General features: G+C 31.2%; 3 protein-coding genes across 4 annotated transcripts in view; 2 read left to right on the top strand and 1 right to left on the bottom strand.

The window, feature by feature from the left end:
* LOC118439549 (A-type potassium channel modulatory protein KCNIP1) overlaps positions 1 to 581 on the bottom strand; it is a 19,955-nt gene extending 19,374 nt beyond the window's left edge. For both annotated transcript variants that reach the window (XM_085655473.1, XM_085655472.1), the window contains exon 1: positions 417 to 581. In XM_085655473.1, the coding sequence (XP_085511599.1) occupies positions 417 to 581 (165 nt within the window). The remainder of the gene's footprint in view (positions 1 to 416) is intronic.
* A 3,619-nt stretch (positions 582 to 4,200) lies between these two features.
* LOC118451615 (ADP-ribosylhydrolase ARH3) lies at positions 4,201 to 6,134 on the top strand. Its single transcript, XM_035888389.2, has 7 exons — positions 4,201 to 4,489; positions 4,633 to 4,790; positions 4,942 to 5,160; positions 5,233 to 5,345; positions 5,409 to 5,634; positions 5,710 to 5,881; positions 6,092 to 6,134. Exons 1-7 carry the CDS (start codon positions 4,327 to 4,329, stop codon positions 6,109 to 6,111), a joined length of 1,071 nt encoding a protein of 356 aa, XP_035744282.1. The 5' UTR covers positions 4,201 to 4,326; the 3' UTR covers positions 6,112 to 6,134.
* A 188-nt stretch (positions 6,135 to 6,322) lies between these two features.
* On the top strand, positions 6,323 to 8,559 carry Ets97D (DNA-binding protein Ets97D). Its single transcript, XM_035888372.2, has 6 exons — positions 6,323 to 6,464; positions 6,603 to 6,900; positions 7,097 to 7,247; positions 7,308 to 7,384; positions 7,492 to 7,726; positions 7,855 to 8,559. Exons 1-6 carry the CDS (start codon positions 6,427 to 6,429, stop codon positions 8,370 to 8,372), a joined length of 1,317 nt encoding a protein of 438 aa, XP_035744265.1. The 5' UTR covers positions 6,323 to 6,426; the 3' UTR covers positions 8,373 to 8,559.
* Positions 8,560 to 17,500: the final 8,941 nt, after the last annotated feature.

Here is a 17,500-nt window from a genome sequence, read left to right as displayed (position 1 = left end):
AGTCACGTACAATTATTAATATATATATAGGATCGTTATTAATAAATAAATATTGTTTCTTGTTCGTAGGAATCACAGGGCAAAAGAAGAAAAAGAAAAAGATAAGAAAATCTATTTGAAGAAGAAATAGAAGAAGAAGTAGAAGTAGAAGAGAAATAGTAGAAGAGGAAGGAGAAAAACAAGGAAGAGAGAAACAGAGCCAGGAAAATGATGGTCTAGTGTGTTGTGTGAAGTGGTTAGCGGAGTATAGCATAGAGGAAATAGAAAAGAGAAGTAGCGAAAAGGGGTAGAGAAGTTATGCGAGACTAGGGTTGCAGGCTGTGGGTGAGTAGATGGAATGGAATGAGATGAGGTGAGGTGGGGTAAGGGGAATGGAAGGTAATAAGAGATAATCTCAAGAAGTAAAACTTATGTACCTGCTTGAATCCTCGATACATAACACGAATCTCTTGCCTCGAGAACTTGGTCTGTCTGAGTAGTTCCTCGAGGGCTACAGGTCTGGTGGTTTGTTGTCTCGCCCGCGTGCTCTCGAACTCGAAAAGAGCCTCTTCCGGTCCCGGCGAGTCCGGTGGTGTCGCCATGACCTTCGCTTTCCTCTTCCTCTCTTCCTCACTTCTTTTGTTTTTTTTTTTCCTTTTGTCTTCTAACGAGAGATTCCTATATTCTTCCCTCCCCCCTCACTGTTATTCTGTTTTTTTTTTTTTTTTTAATTTTTTTTATTTTCTCTCTTTTTATAGGTTAGCTTTCATGACTCAATAGAGTTGTGGTTAGTTGCCATTTAACCAAGAAAAAAAAATGGCGCCTGCGTTTGATCTTTTTTCTTCTTTTACTTTTTTTTTTCCTCGAGAGGGATATTACCTTCGCGTGTCTGCCCCTTATTGATATCCCTGCGATATCACTTCAATTTGTTGTTCTTTCTTGTCTCGTTCCTTTTTCTTCTTTCTCTTTTTCTTTTTAATTATAACAGTGTTTTATAATATGTTCCTCAAAGGAGAATCTTAAAATTATTCGCTCGTATTATCGATCTCTTCTTCCGGTTGACCTCCGTGATGACCTCTGAAAGATTGATTCTCATCGATGCTCGTATAATGGCGTTAATATCATCTTTTTTGAAAAAAAATAAAAATAAAAATATATATTAAAAAAAAAAAAGAAAAAAAAAAAATAAAATAAAATCCATATAATGCATATAGCGCGCTCGTGATCGATCGTATGTGCGGGTATGCGAATGTCTTCTTAAGGTATATACACACATATATACATACACGTACGTATCTCTCTCTCTCTCACTCACTCTCTCACTCTCTCTCTCTCTCTCTCTCTCTCTCTCTCTCTCTCTCTCTCTCTCTCTCTCTCTCTCTCTCTCTCTCTCTCTCTCTCTATGATATGACCCTAATCCTGTATATACACACAAGAATGAAGAAAGCATGGGGAAAGAGAGAGAGAGAGAGAGAAAGAGAGAGATGAAAGAAAACATGGTCGAGCTTTAATCCTGACCGCGGACAAATAAAAATGCGAAGGGAGAAATGGTTGGCGAACCGTATATAACACGAGTGTCAATAAATTCTATTCTTTTGCTTTGCCTGTTGTTCTTTTCTTTTCATTTTTTTCTCTTCTCCTTTTCTTTTTTTCTTTTCAATTTTGTTTCCCTCTTCCTTTTCCTTTCTATGTATAACCTCTATGGTACTTGCGTATCTCTTTCGATTACTACGCTAGTCAAAATAAAGTGTATAAATCGTATACACATATTTCTTTCTTGGATTTAATTACTTCGATTTTACTTTATTTTGAATAATTGAATAAACAAACACATATACATATATATACATATATATATATATATATATATATATTGTTTATTCAATTAATTAGTCACTTTTATTTTTTTCATTTTTCGTTCTGTTTTCATCACGAACTTCCGTAAATATATATACTTATATAAATTACGATTACAAATTTTTTTTTTTTTTTTTTTTGAGAGAGAGAGACTACGTAGGTTGATTATTTCTATAAATGGTTTTTGAATTTTACTTTTTCTAATCCTAGGAATGAAAAATTAAAAAAAAAAAAAAAAATAATAAAAAAAAAGAAAAAAACAAAGGGGAAAAAAAAGAAAGAAAAAAATCGTTCCAGAGAGGGAAAATAACGAGAATAGGATTTTACACGTGCGTTATGCGTTCATTGAGCGATCATCGGAGTTCATGGCCGAAACATTTATGACCGTACGAGACGGCTTGAGCCATGCTAGTGCGTGTATACGTGTGTGTATATATACGAAATAGACGACGATGGACAGTGCATATATACATATACATATATATCCTGTGTATTTTATATATATATATATATATATATATATAGATCAAAGCAAAATATTTGGAGAAAGATGGAGGTATCGATGTTGGTTGGCAAGAAATTATTTCTCGTAAAATAGAGCAATGATTGAATGAATAAAAATAAAAAATAACATATATATATATATATATATATATATATATATATATATATATAATATACGATTTCGATGATGTCAATGATGTCAATATAAAAATTACAAAATTTCAATTATTAGAGATTTCTAATCATTATTACGTTGAATTGTATATAAACATTAGAATGAGAAATATAATAAGAATATAATGAAATGAGAAAATCGCTTTAAGTATCTAAATGGCATGAGAGTAACAGAACGGAACGTAACGAGACACGTACCTGCGCGAAGATAGATGGAATTCCTCTCTTGGCCCCTCTCGCTTGACTCCCTCACTCCTTCCCTTTCTCTTGCAATATATACTACACTTTTCTCTCAATAAGGGTATTGTCTTCTAAGATATTAATTATCGAAGAAGAATCGACCTTCTTGTCCCTTCGACATTTCCCTTTCTTCAATCATATATATATATACATATATACATATACATATATATATATAACCGTACTTCTCAATTTGATAACAATTCATTCACAGATCACCTTTTCCTGTCTCTTTCTTTTTCTCTCTCTCTCTCTCTCTCTCTCTCTCTCTCTCTATCTCTCTCTCTCTTTGGCTCCGTATAAGATGAGAAGGATAGTTTGTTTCACGAGTGTAAAGTTTATTCAGGTTCTCGTAATAAAAAAACGCCGTTAAAAGAGAATAAACGAACGAATATATTTCTTAGACGTAAGAAATTCTAATTGTTTAATGAACGAGGAATAATCGTTTTGTATTTTTAAAGAAACGTAATAGTGGGAGAAATTTTTCAATCGTTTTTCGAAACGGATACTATCGAAAATTGAAGAGAGAGAAAGAGATCAAACGGAGACGTCGAAACGAAACTCCCACGAAGGAAAACAGTACAAACCGACCGATCGACTACGCGGCCGGCGGTACACTGATTGCCCGGGTAGAGCGCGCCGTACGACGCTCTATTCCCCCACCACGTTAATCTCTCGACGCCGAATTGACCAATCAATGTCGTCGCATTTAACGTCGCCACTTGCTTCTCGCTATACCGAACGTTCTTTCAATAGCCAATCGGTATTCGTCTTTGTTGAGTTTTATTATTTTCGTTGATTAACAGTAGACCGTAGGTAACTGAAAATATCATAGTATCGTCGATTAATCGAATCGATGTAGTCATCCTTGAAACTCTAATGTCACATGCAAATCTCTCTCTTTTGAACCAAACCGATAAATTTTATTTAAAATAATCATATTTTTATATATATATGTATATATATATATATATTTTTTTTTCTTGTTCTTGATCGAAAAATATGAATTCTACGTGCTTATTATGTTTCATATTGTTTATTCAACAAAATAGACAATATATTTTTCCAACTCAGAGAAATATTAAATCAAAGCTATTATTATTTTAGAATTTTTACGTTGTTACGAAATACTCTTTTTTTTTCTTTTTCTTTTTTTAAAGAAGCTTTCCATTAATAAATTTCTTTGAAATACATATATAAATAGATCTACTATTGATAATACTACTACTACTACTACTACTATTACTACTACTACTACTACTACGATCAACTAACTATGTTTTTATGTCACACGGAGAAATACAATAGAGACGATTTATATGTGTATAAATGAATGAAGATTAATTATATAAAAAAAAAAAAAAAAAAAAGTTGCTCTATTATATTACCCAAAGCTATTTCATAATAATTCGAAAGTTTATATCATATCGGTTTCATGAAAAATCTAGTAAGAGATGGATTTAGTTGGATCTACGCGTTTCTGCTAGTAAGACGTAACGATAGGAGGATCTCGTTTATCCTATCAAAAAAAAAAAAAAAAAAAAGAAAATAAAATAGAAATATAAAGGAAAAATGGACTTGCAATTAGTAAAGAGTAAATTTCGTGGCTCGATGTTAGGTGTTTTGATGGGTGACTGTCTTGGTAGTCCTTACGAAAATGAAGAATTATTATCGGCCGGCATGACGAAAGTTTTACAAAAATCTTTTGACAAATTAGAAGGAAACATGTTTAAAGGTTAGATGATACCGAGATATGTAACATTAACATTTTTATTGAGATATCATATAATATATACAAATATAGATGTTATAATCAACACCGTTATTACTATGTACTTGTTTCTTTTCTTTTTTTTTTTTTTGGTTAACTTCGTCTAGCGCCAGTTATGCAGTATACAGATGATTCAGCAATGACACAAAGTGTGGCTGAATCTTTAATTGAAAAAGGCGACTTAGACCTCGTTGATTTAGCAAAAAGGTTTGTGAAAAGCTATTATCAGGAACCAAATCGTGGTTATGGGGCTGGTGTTGTAACCGTTAGTATGAAAAGACTTTGAATGTATTGGCTAATTGAAGTAATTTAATTAAATATATATATATATATATATATATATATATATATATATATTTGTATATATATATCCTCATCGTATATGATATAATAACAATAAAAATAATCTCTTTTAGGTGTTCCAGAAATTACGTGGTAATAAGTTTCAAGATGTTTTACTTCCTGCGAGGGAACAATTTAATGGGCAAGGTTCTTGGGGTAATGGGGGTGCTATGCGGATTGCACCTATAGCATTATTTTATTATAAAGATAACGATAAACTTATAGATAGAACAAGGAGATCTACTGAAATTACTCATACTCACAAAATTGGCATCGATGGTGCTATATTGCAGGTAAGATAAGAAATCTTTCACAGGAATAAATTAAAACTTATTTGCAAATATTTTACAAATTTATTTTTTCAGGCTATTGCTATTCAACAATGTCTTCAATTAGATCCATCCAATAAATTAAATGTTTCAGATTTCATTAATAAACTTATTGATAAAATGAAGGAAATAGAGAAAGATGAAGAAGGGTAAGTTATAATATAGAATAAGAATTGTCATTTGTAAATATTTCGTCATAAGTTTCCTTATAGTTTAGACTTAGTTGAACCACAACCTTACAAGGTGAAATTAGATATATTACAAAAATTAATTGTCTCGGAGGAAAACGTTACGAACGAAGAAGTTATTCGGCAACTTGGTAATGGTATTGCAGCTCTTTATTCTGTACCTACAGCAATATTTTGTTTCTTAAGAGCGCAACGGCCTATCAAAGGTATAGAAACTGAAAATCCACTTAGAAGAGCTATACAATATGCCGTAAGTTATCCTCTTTTATATAATTATAAGATTACATATAATCATTATTTTGTTACATGCATGATATATTTTCAGATAACTTTAGGCGGAGATACAGACACTATTGGTAGTATGACAGGAGCTTTGGCCGGTGCTTTTTATGGAGAAGATAAATTTAGTAATAATCTTTTGGAACATTGCGAAAAATCAAAAACATTTGCATATCTTGGCGAAAAACTTTATAATATAGTAATGGATATGTGTTTAGGTAAATAATGGGACAACCATTTGATTTCTTACTTGTAATATTCAATGTTAAATTACGTTGAATAAATATTATTGATATGAAAATGTATGTACATGTGTGTGCGTTTATGTATGTATATATATATATACATACATATATATATATATATATATATATTTCATTATTGAAAGTACTTTTTCTTTTTGATTTATTCCGGTATGATATTTTTAGTTCAGTTCTTTGACGCTTGAGCGCGCCACTTTTGATTCATGGGAATACGTCACGAATGTATGAGTGATTTCATTGTTTTTGCAATATCGAATTTTACTACAAATATTATTTTTTCTATTACGTGTGAGTAAATTACGTATAACGGAAAATTTGTAAATAAGTTCGAGGAAAATAATATTCTCGTAGTTTTATGCTTGTTTACGTTCATTCGACGACTCAACGTATGAAGTGTATGAGAGCGTGACGACGCCTTTAGTCATATTATGTTCAAAAGTAAATATTATTTATACGATTTACGTTATTGTTAAATATCTTTAAATACCATTCGTATCTCGATGGATTTAGGAATTCGTCGAAAGAATTCAGAAAAAGGGTAAAACATTTATGATTATTTTTTAATTTTTAATGATTCACGTATCATAACCTGAAAATTTTTTCTACCGATTCTTTTTTTCTTATCACATTCATATCCGTGTAATATTAATTTTTATCTATGTATATTGCAAAACAGTTTTGATACGGACGATGAATCTGAATATGCAATGATAAAACGTATCAAAATGGAACCAGAAGCTATATTGTCTCAGGATGACGATATAATGGCACAATTTCAACAGGACAATTCAGACTTGGAAGTTGAACCAAGTTTTTCTTTAGAAGGTAGTACCAATAGCGATGATTGTAACGATGGGATTCTTATGCAACATATGGATATTAGAGAACCACTGTCCACTCTAAGAAATCTTTTGGAACAGAGATTGGGCGTCGAGCTTACCGATTATTCATTTTGGTTGCAAGATGCACAAATGGTAAGTATGAAAAATAACATTGCACAATATGCTCTGGGTATTTGTTTATTATCATATCAACCAAAGCTCCTATCATAATACCAATAGCATTTGTATCTTTGCCTAAAGTTATCTGAAAATATATCATTCATGTAACAAAATAATAATTATATGTAATAATAATAAATTAAGATTATTTTTGTAAACGTTCTTACAGCTCGAATGTCACAAAAATTTAGTCGATCAATGCGTGCAAGGTGAAGGTCTTGTTCAAGTTAATGTTCAAATAAAAGCATTACAAAAACGTATTAACATAGTAGACGTTTTAAAACCTGCGGAAGATTACATTGAACTTGCAGAAAATAATTGTACGTAAGTTTCAATTTCTAATGATAGATTCAGAAATCAATCGATTATTTATATTCTAGCAATAACATCCTTCAACGAAGAAAATAAACAAAATGTGATAAGATGGATGGTAGATGCACAATATAAGAAAGAGCAGGTATAAACGTATACGTTGAAATAAAAATTAAAATACGATGAATTATATTTTTTGTTTTATTAATAATCTATCATTAATTTGACATATAATAATTTATTATCTCAAAGGAACGCTTGAAGATACCAGCCGATCCAAAAGATTGGTCACAAACACACGTGAAACATTGGCTTCAATGGGCCGTTAGACAATTCAATTTGGTTTCCTTACGTTTAGCCGATTGGAATATAACAGGTGCACAATTGTGCAATCTAACACTTGAAGAATTTCAGAGCAAGGTTCCTCTTGATCCCGGTGATGTATTCTGGACACATTTGGAATTATTACGAAAATGTAAATTCGTCGGTAAGTTATGATATAATAAGATAAAGAAAGAGAGAGAGAGAGAGAGAGAGAAAAAAGATTTATTTTTAAGATTTATTTATTTAAACAAGCATATATATATATATATATATTTTCTTCATTTTTCATAGCTGTTGTACAAAAGGACGTTCCAACGTCGGTCAGTGAAAATACTACGAACAAAACTATGAAAGTACGTAATCAAAAGAATCCTAAAACACGGCCAGTTGTTAATCAACAAACAAGAGTAGTCAGTGTACCATTGGAGAATATTGATTCGACACCGATCACAATAGCAACGTCGAGTCGTTCAGTAAACAGCGGACAAATACAATTGTGGCAATTTTTATTGGAATTATTGACGGATCGTGAACACAGAGGTGCTATACAATGGGTAGGAACCGAAGGAGAATTTAAATTGACTCAACCAGAAGCAGTTGCACAATTATGGGGCGCGCGTAAAAATAAACCATCGATGAATTATGAAAAATTAAGTCGAGCACTTCGTTATTATTATGACGGTGATATGATATCTAAGGTACACGGGAAGAGATTCGTTTACAAGTTCGTTTGCGATTTGAAACAATTGTTGGGCTATTCGGCCGCTGAATTAAGTAAATTAGTCGAAGAAGGTAGACGTTACTTTTGATGAGATTTAAAAAGTGCGCCTCGTTTCTTTTTGTTTCCTTTTTTTTTCTTTTTTTTCTTTTTCTTTTTTTTTTTTATACGACGAAGATATAAGGTACTTTAAATGATTACATTTTTATATTTTTGAGAGATAATTTTATCTAACATAACATAATCTAATTAATTTATAGAGAAAGAGTATATATATATATATACATATACATATGGATATATATATGTATATATGTATGTATATATATATATATATGTATACATACACAAAATAACATATACTTGGGTCTCTTAGAATAATCTTAACATTTCTTTTTTTTTTTCTTTTACTTTACTTTTCTTTCCATCTTTTTGAAATATCTTAAGGATTTAAACATTTTAAGAAGTAATATATACGAATATAATAATATGGACGAGAGGACAACGAAAAAGTTTAATGATGTAAAATGATATCCAGATATTCTATGCCTAATTTATATTATTATTATTATTATTACTACTGTTACTATTATTATTATTAGTACTATTATTATTATTATGTTATGTAAAAAATTATTATTGAATCCCGATATATATATATATATATATATATATATATATATATATATATGATGTATTTTGATAATCTGCGAAGTATGAAATTGATTGTTGAAAAATAAAGTTATGGTTACACTTATATCGATACATTTTATCGCTGTGTTATAATATTATTATTTCTTAATAATCTTTAAACTATATAATACATATACAAATATATATATATATATATATATATATATATATATATAAAATGTTCTGTATATATATATATATATATATATATATAGAATGACATTCTCTTCTTCGCAGTTTTCGTTTCATGTGTAATACGATGTCGTTTACCGTGTCAATATGATGCTTCTCTGTGCATCGATACGATACGTAGAAGCTATTTCATTAATTTAATCCGTCGCACTACTGAACATTCACAGGGAGCCATTGGTTAACGTTAAATGTTGAACGCTACAATTGCACGATTTAAAAGAAGAAAAAAGAAATAAAAAAAAAAAAAAAAAAACAAACCAAAAGGATAAAAAAAAGAATAAAAAAATCCAATCAATTTTTCTACAAAATCTTTCATCAAATCGAACATATATTTTACATTTCTTTTTAAAATGGCCGTCTATCATTACAAAATTATTATTTACACAGAATCAAAAATCAAATGTTTTTTATGCTGAGCTGGAACAATTTTTTTTTCTTTTATTTTTTTTTTTCTTTTTTTTCTGTCATTCTCTCGTACGCGAACTTTTTATTCAATTTACGAATTAGGATTAATTCTTTCTATTCTATACATTATGGCGGTCGTAATGTTCGCATAAATTCGTGGATGTGTGTGTGTGTGTGTGTGTGTGTGTGTGCATGTGTTCTGAACGAAAGCCGACCATTTTCTTTCTCTCTCGCTCTCTCATTCTCTCTATCTCTCTCTTTTTCGCTCGCTTTCTCATTCTCTGTCTTTCTTTCTTTCTCTTTCTGTCGTTAAAACTGACTTTTGATCGACAAAAGGCAGCACTCATCGCCAATACCAGAGAATCTAGCCTGTGAGATATCGGACGCGACGTCACAAGTTAGGGTCTCAGGGAACCGGCGACGCGGCAGGCTTTACTATCAGCCCGCCCGCCATTGCCCTTTTTCTTACTTCATTATACATATATACTTTATCTATAATATATTTATATATCTATTTAACTATATGTATATATATATATATATACACAATATATATTTTTTTTTTAATATAAATGTATACATATATATATGCACATTTGTATATATATATATATATATATATATATATATATATAAATATTGTATATAAATATATATATATATATTTATATACATTTATATTTTTCAATTATATAACATTTTTATTATATATTTATACATATATATATATATCTCGTTCCTTTCCTCTTCCCCCTCCTTTTCTTTTGCTTCTTTACTCTTTTTTTTTATGAGATTAAAAAAATATATATCATTATTAATATATTATATATATATATATATAATTTATATATAATGAATTCGATAAATATATTATTCATATAAGTTTCTCGTTCCTTTCTCCTTTCACTTCTCACAGTTTCTATTATTTCGACAAGAATCATTTTTTCTTTCCTTTCTCTTTTTTCGAGTATTAAAAAAAGAATCGATCATTAAAATAAATCATTAAATTATACGGATATAATTGAATGAATGAATGTAAATTATTCAATGATATTAAATGTTATATCTATATTACGTAGGATATATATCTATATATACGCAGGAGTTATGCCTATTGCATTAGAGTCTCATACGATATATATATATATATATATATATATATATATATATATATATATATATATTTCATTGAGAAATATAACGTTAAATTACTCTAATCGTATACTATTCCTACAATAACGATTTGACAAGGATATCACTTATAATAGATATTATCCAGTAATTCAGTCGGACATGTTGTATTAAAATTGCTCGTCGAAGTTAATCGACGAACGGACGTAGCGAGCTCAAGTCTGACTATTACTATTGGCTAACGAGCACATATATATATATATATAAAAATATATAAATATAAATATATATATAAATATAAATATATATATATATATATAAAAATATATAAATATAAATATATATATAAATATAAATATATATATATATATATATAAATATATAAATATAAATATATATATAAATATAAATATATATATAAAAATATATAAATATAAATATATATATAAATATAAATATATATATATATATATATATGTATCTATATATTAAGTATACACGTTGAAACATGCTTTAAAAAATTACTTTATATCACTCTCTCTCTCTCTCTCTCTCACTCTCTCTCTCTCTCTTTTTTTCTTTCTTTCTTTTTTTTCCCGATAATCATATCCAATTTGTTATTCATACGTCTGCAACATAAGCACCCTCTTCTTTTTTTTTTCTTTTTTTCCTTTCTCGATCTCTTGATCTCGATTTCGTCTTTTTTTTTATCTTTTTTTTTTTTTTTATTTTCCTCCTCGTAAATGATATAGTGAACGACGTAAGACAATAAAAAGATTTACGATAATCAATAATGGTACGTAATATAATCTCGTCCTTATAATTTCTTTCTCTCTCTCTCTCTCTCTCTCTCTCTCTCTCTCTCTCTTTCTCTCTTTCTCTCTCTCTCTCTCTCTTTGTTTGTTATTTGTATCTGTGTGAGATTCCTCTTCGTCGAGACGCCGACGACCGGGAAAGTTAGCAAGTTGTACAGTGGACTTCGTATATCGCGAATTTCCATTCCCTACTATACAACCTACTACCTCACCCAGGCGCCGCCGCTGGGGGGTGGGTGGGTGGGGGAACAAATACATTGTGTTATACACGTACACACTTTTCTTTTCTTTTCTTTTCTTTTCTTTTCTTTTCTTTTCTTTTCTTTTCTTTTCTTTCCATTTCTTTTCTTTTCTTTTTTTTTCGTATGTGTGTGTGTGTTTGTGTGTGTTTATGTTTGTTCCTCCTTTCCGTCTTCTCATCTCTCCACTCCTCTCCTTTCCATTCCATTCCTCTCCTCTCCTCTCCTCTCCTCTCTTCTCCTCTCCTTTCCACTCCTTTCCACCATTCCTTTACCCTCCTCTCTTCTCCTCTCGTCTCCTCACCTCTCCACGCCATTCCATTCCACTCCACTCCATTTCTCACCACTCCTCTCCGCTCCACACCGCAGTCGAACGTTTTCTTCTACGTAATAAACGAGCTTACGAAATCGTTCGATTATTTTACGTACTCTTCTGTCCGATTTTTATTTTTTTTTCCCCTTTCTTTCCTTTTTTTCATTCCTCTTATCTATCGGAGTACAAATATATATATATATATATATGTGTGTGTGTGTGTGTGTGTGTGTGTGTGTACGTATGCAGTTAGTAAAGTATTTTCACGATTTCGTGGTTATTACCATTATGCTGCATATGTGTACATGTATGCATGTACGCATGCATTCATGTATGTATGTGTAGGCACGTATGTTGTGTAGTTTAATAACGCATGGACTGTTATTTGGTGATTCTCAATAAAGATAAAAATTAATAAAAATAAATGTACGGGTATGAAGCTATTAAAAAAAAATAAAAAAAAAAAAAAAAGGAAAAAAAAGAAAAACGAGAAAAAGAAAATGAACAAAAAAGTTCATTTCCGTTTTCTTAAAATTTTTTACTCCAACCACATTTTCATTTTACTCTATGGTATAATAACTATTTTGTCTCTTCTTTTTTTTTTTTTTCATATAACAAAAATGTAAAAGAAGACAAAACTAAAGATCTATACAAAAGTATTGACCTCAAGTTCGTTATCAATATCGATAAGTAACAATATAGCATTTTGGAAACATTTATATTATAACACATTATGATATATTATAAAATTGTCGAGATTTCGGTGTGACACTTTTTTTTCTTTTTCTTCTTTTAATTTCTCTTTTATCCCTTTCTTTTTTTATTTTTTACACTTGATTCGATACCTTCTTAAATTTAACTTTTTAACATTACGAAATTGCGTGCATGTATCTACGTGTATATGTATATGTGTATGTATACACATAATTACAGTGTGTATGTATATCTCTCTGTGTGCGTGCATATCGAATGTATCCGGTAGGCACTAAAAACAAAACAAAACAAAAAAAAAAGAAAACAAAAAAACAAAAATGGGAGTACGATCCGCTTTCATTTCCCTCCTTTCTTTTCTTTCCTTTTCTCTCTTCCTCCTACTCCTATTCTCTCTCTCTCTCTCTCTCTCTCTCTCTCTCTCCTTCTCTCTCTTCTTCTCTCTCTCTCTTTCTTTTTCTCTTTTTTCTTCTCTCTTTCTCTCTGTCTTTCTCTCTCTCTTTCGAGGAAATAACTTGACAAGAAGAGTTAGGCGTCTCTTAAACCGGAAGTGCTGTAAGTATTATTTGGGAGGTCACAGAGAGAGAGAGTGGGGGTTGCGGGTCGGGAGGAGGAAGAGGATCTCCGTCCGAGAGCTTTTAACGCCGGCCTGACTACATGTACCGGTAGATAGGAGCTTGCGGTATGCATATAAAAAAGCCCACAAGTTCGGATCTACGGGTTAGTGTCATCAAGTATAGAGCTGATAACGTCTATTTCCATTAACGATGTACGCTCTCGTCGGAGAGATGTCTGTCTCTTTCTCTACCTCTATCTCTTTCTTTTTTTCTTTATTTCTCTCTCTCTCTCTCTCTCTCTCTCCTCCTTCTCTTTCCTTTCTTTCTTTATTTCTATCTATCTTTCTTTCTCTCTCTCTCTCTCTCTCTCTCTCTCTCTCTTTTTCTCTTTCTCTTTCTCTCTTCTCTATTCCATTCTTCTGACTTGATCCAATTCATTCCAAATGATAACCATTCCTCCTCCTTCCTGGTCCTCTCCTTCGTTCATCATTGTAGAGACCTGCAAGAAACGGAAAATTCAATCGCCATCTTTTATTTTTATCATCATCATCATCATCATCATCATCATCATCATCATCATCATCATCATTATCATTATCATTATCATCATTAATTCTTATTGAAAAATTAACGTAATAGTTTAACGATATATAAAATTTTATTTATTATCGTCTACCCGACGATCATAAAAATGATCGTAATTTATATTTTTAAATTATCACGGTTGGTTACTGTCGATGCGATTTTATTTACGCAATGTAAATTATCACCCAATGAAAATTAATTTTCGATTTACCACTTTTCTCTCTCTTTCTCTTCTTTTTTTAAACGTTTTTCTCTTTTTCTATGGCTTTGAATTGATATATTTTTTAAGTTGTGCGTGCATATATGTGCGTGTGTGTGTGTGTGTGTGTGTGTATGTGTGTGTTGTGCATTTGAGAGAAAGAAAAATATATTGTATTTAAAACTGAGGAAATATTCGATCGAGCCATTTTTGTCTTTGATTAATTATTCTTTTTCAAAAATTTTCATCGTCTTCGTTATATAGTTTATTTTCGTCCGTTTTCAATACGCGATTTATATTTTCGAACGGTTTTAATTGGTTCGTACTAACGCGACTATATATCTGCATACGTAATAAATAATCGAAATTAATTTTTCCCAATTCTTTTTCATTGCTTGAAATTAATACACATATGTGAAAGGAAGAATAATAATATGTAGAATTGATGTGCATTGTAGGACAAGATTTGAAAATATTTCTTTACGGAGCATCTCGTCAACGCAACCACTTGTTGAAAGGGTTTCCGGTATGGTTAAGGAAACGCAAATAGGAATACACAGACTACAAGAGTCAATAATGAATATGAAATATACATATGTATATTGTATGTACTTATGTTATATATGTACTTATGTATATCTTTGGTAATGATGTTTGAAACGTGACATATTGCGAGATTAATTAAACTATTTCTATTTGAAGATCTTTACTGATTAACATCAAAGAAGAAGACGATTACGTGCACACCAAAATATTAAAAACCTTCTGAATATATGATTGGCTTTAAAGAAAAATGATAGACGATCTAAAAAAAAAAAAAAAAAAAAAAAAAAAGATAAGACGCAATCAAAAATTAACATGAGCAAGAAAAAAATCTATACATTTTAACTATATATAAATTCTCGCGGAAGAGATTGTTGTTCGTTTTTATCAGAAATGTTAGGAGAATGTTAAGTTAGCGAATGCAAAATCTATCATAATGATATGATGATTGCGGTAGTGGCAATAGTAGTAATAATAGTAATAGTAATAGTGTCAGAAGTAGCAGCAACAGGAGCAATAGTAATAGTAGTAGTAGTAGTAGCAGCAGCAGTAGTCGCAGTAGTACTAATATAATTATAATAGTAATAATACCAATAGTAGTAACCATAGTAGTAGTGTAGTAGTGTTGTAATAGTAGTTGCAACGAAGGTTAGGGCAGAGTGCATAAGAGATCCTCCTCCCCACAGAACGCGTCTGGATCGCGTTGCGTAGCGAGACGACGATGAAACGTAATCGCAGGGGCGTTGAATTTGGGTGCATTCGTTTGCAAAAAAAAAAAAGGGATAGAAGGGATAAGAAGTAATAGTAGTAGTAGTAGTAGTTGTAGTAGTAATAGTAGTAGGGAGAGAGACGAGGAACAACAGCAACAACACCAGCTGCAGTAGTAATAGTAGTAGAGAGGGATAGGTTGAGGGAAAAAAGAAAAGAAGCACGAGTTGGAGAGATTGGGGAGTGGTGGAATGAGGGGGTGGGGTGGGGTGGGGTTAGATAGGGTGAGGTGGGGGCAGGAGAAGAGATTTTGGGAAAAGACGGATGGGCTAGAGGATCTCGGCCTCCACCACCGCCATATTATATTTAGCGAGATACGACGACGCGCTCGTGTGAATGAACTACGTTCCAGGGACGAACCTTCCCATCCTATTTCCCCTCCCATCAATGCATCCAACTCCCTCCCTCTCTATCCTACTACTTACTCGTAGCTCGATGCAATTCGTCGGCCTCCTTCCGTGCACCGTTTGAGCCAACGGATCGGCGTCCTCGACAACGTCACTGGGCGACACCATCGACGAATGGTTTTCTTTTCATACGTACTACTACGCGGCTCGTTATTATTATTATTATTATTATTATTATTATTATCATTATTATTATTATTATTACAATTATTATTATTATTATTATTGGTGTTGTTGTTCTTGTTGTTGTTGTTGTTGTTGTTACTATTATTAGTTTTTCTTTTTCCAATCTAATTTTATTTATTTTCTATTTACTTAATTATTGTATTATATAGATTAAGTTCGATAATATCATAGATTATTGGAATCAATGAAACAGAAAATTATCATTCCTATTATTATTATATTATTATTATTATATTATTATTATTATTATTATTACTATTATTATTATTATTAAATTAAGATTCCTATGTAATAGAACTAGCATTATTAATATCTAAACTAATTTAAACCGAGCGGAAATTACAGGATCGATTCTAATTCATCCATACTCCACACCATTCGCATTATACAGGCAGAAATTCTACACCATTAACGGATTATTAAAACAAATTAAGCAGAAAAAAAAATAAAACGAAGAAAAAAGATCCCATTTGAAGAAGATCGAACATTTTTAATACTCAATCTAATCTAAAACCGATCGAAAATCTTATAAACGATACTATTTCATTCAAAGTATAAAAAATTCTACATCACTGAACAGATAATTACAATTACGAATTAAATAGAAAACAAAATAGTATTAATAATAATAATAATAATAACAATAACAACAACAAGAATAATGATAATAATAAAAAGAAAGAAGAAAAAAGATTGCGTCTAAAGAATTATCAAACATTCGATTTAATTTGAAATCAATTGAAAATCATCAGGAGAGATCGAATGATGGATTATTATTAAATCGTATGAAAAAAAGTAAACGTTATTCTATCGAAAAATCTTTCTTCCCTTCTTTTCCCGCTTCATCTAATTTCGCCCCCTTATAAACTATGATATCTGAGAGAAGGGGAAGAAAGATCGTTGCCGCGATGGTTGGTGCCGTCAAGCTTCTGCCTTGAGAGTACATCATAGGTCCTAGGTTAATCCTAGGTGATAGAGCACGCACAGTCTAATAGTCGAGAGAGAATAGTGCACGCGGCGCGTACACGCGCCTACACGCGGCCGCACGCGCGTTAGAGAAGCAAAGAGCCTTGCGCCAGACGGTCCGCTGCACAACTTAGGTATTGATCTTAGCCGGAACTAGTTTCTGCTTCCGTGTTTCCATTCTTCCACATCGTACACACGACCGCACCTCCTTTCCTAAGTTTTTTTTTTTTTAATTTCTTTTTTTTACCTTTCTTTCCCATTTTTTTTTCTTTCGCTCCCCCCTCCTCCCAGCAAAATTCTCTATCTTTCTCTCTCTTTCTCTCTATCTTTCTCTCTTTTCTATCTCCCTCTTTCTCCCTTTCTATCTCTATCTATCTATCCGTCTGTCTATCTATCTACCTACCTACCTACCTACCTCATATCTATCGGTCTGTCTGTATATTTATCTATATCTTGCTGTATCCTTTTTTTTTTTTTCTTTTTTTTATATACAGACATTAGAAAGTCTA

Source organism: Vespa mandarinia, chromosome 2, assembly GCF_050613455.1.
Source record: "Vespa mandarinia isolate Hongniang chromosome 2, ASM5061345v1, whole genome shotgun sequence".
Lineage (NCBI taxonomy): Eukaryota > Metazoa > Arthropoda > Insecta > Hymenoptera > Vespidae > Vespa > Vespa mandarinia.
This window is presented reverse-complemented; position numbering and strand designations above follow the sequence as displayed.

What these genes read in the sequence shown, in the direction of transcription:
- LOC118451615 (XM_035888389.2), top strand. Translation starts at nt 4,327, where the DNA reads ATGGACTTGCAATTAGTAAAGAGTAAATTTCGTGGCTCGATGTTAGGT. An exon ending in AGAAGGAAACATGTTTAAAG is followed by an intron (nt 4,490 to 4,632) that starts GTTAGATGATAC and finishes AACTTCGTCTAG; the next exon opens with CGCCAGTTATGCAGTATACA. An exon ending in ATGGGGCTGGTGTTGTAACC is followed by an intron (nt 4,791 to 4,941) that starts GTTAGTATGAAA and finishes AATCTCTTTTAG; the next exon opens with GTGTTCCAGAAATTACGTGG.
- Ets97D (XM_035888372.2), top strand. Translation starts at nt 6,427, where the DNA reads ATGGATTTAGGAATTCGTCGAAAGAATTCAGAAAAAGG. An exon ending in TGAACTTGCAGAAAATAATT is followed by an intron (nt 7,248 to 7,307) that starts GTACGTAAGTTT and finishes TTTATATTCTAG; the next exon opens with CAATAACATCCTTCAACGAA. An exon ending in CACAATATAAGAAAGAGCAG is followed by an intron (nt 7,385 to 7,491) that starts GTATAAACGTAT and finishes ATTATCTCAAAG; the next exon opens with GAACGCTTGAAGATACCAGC.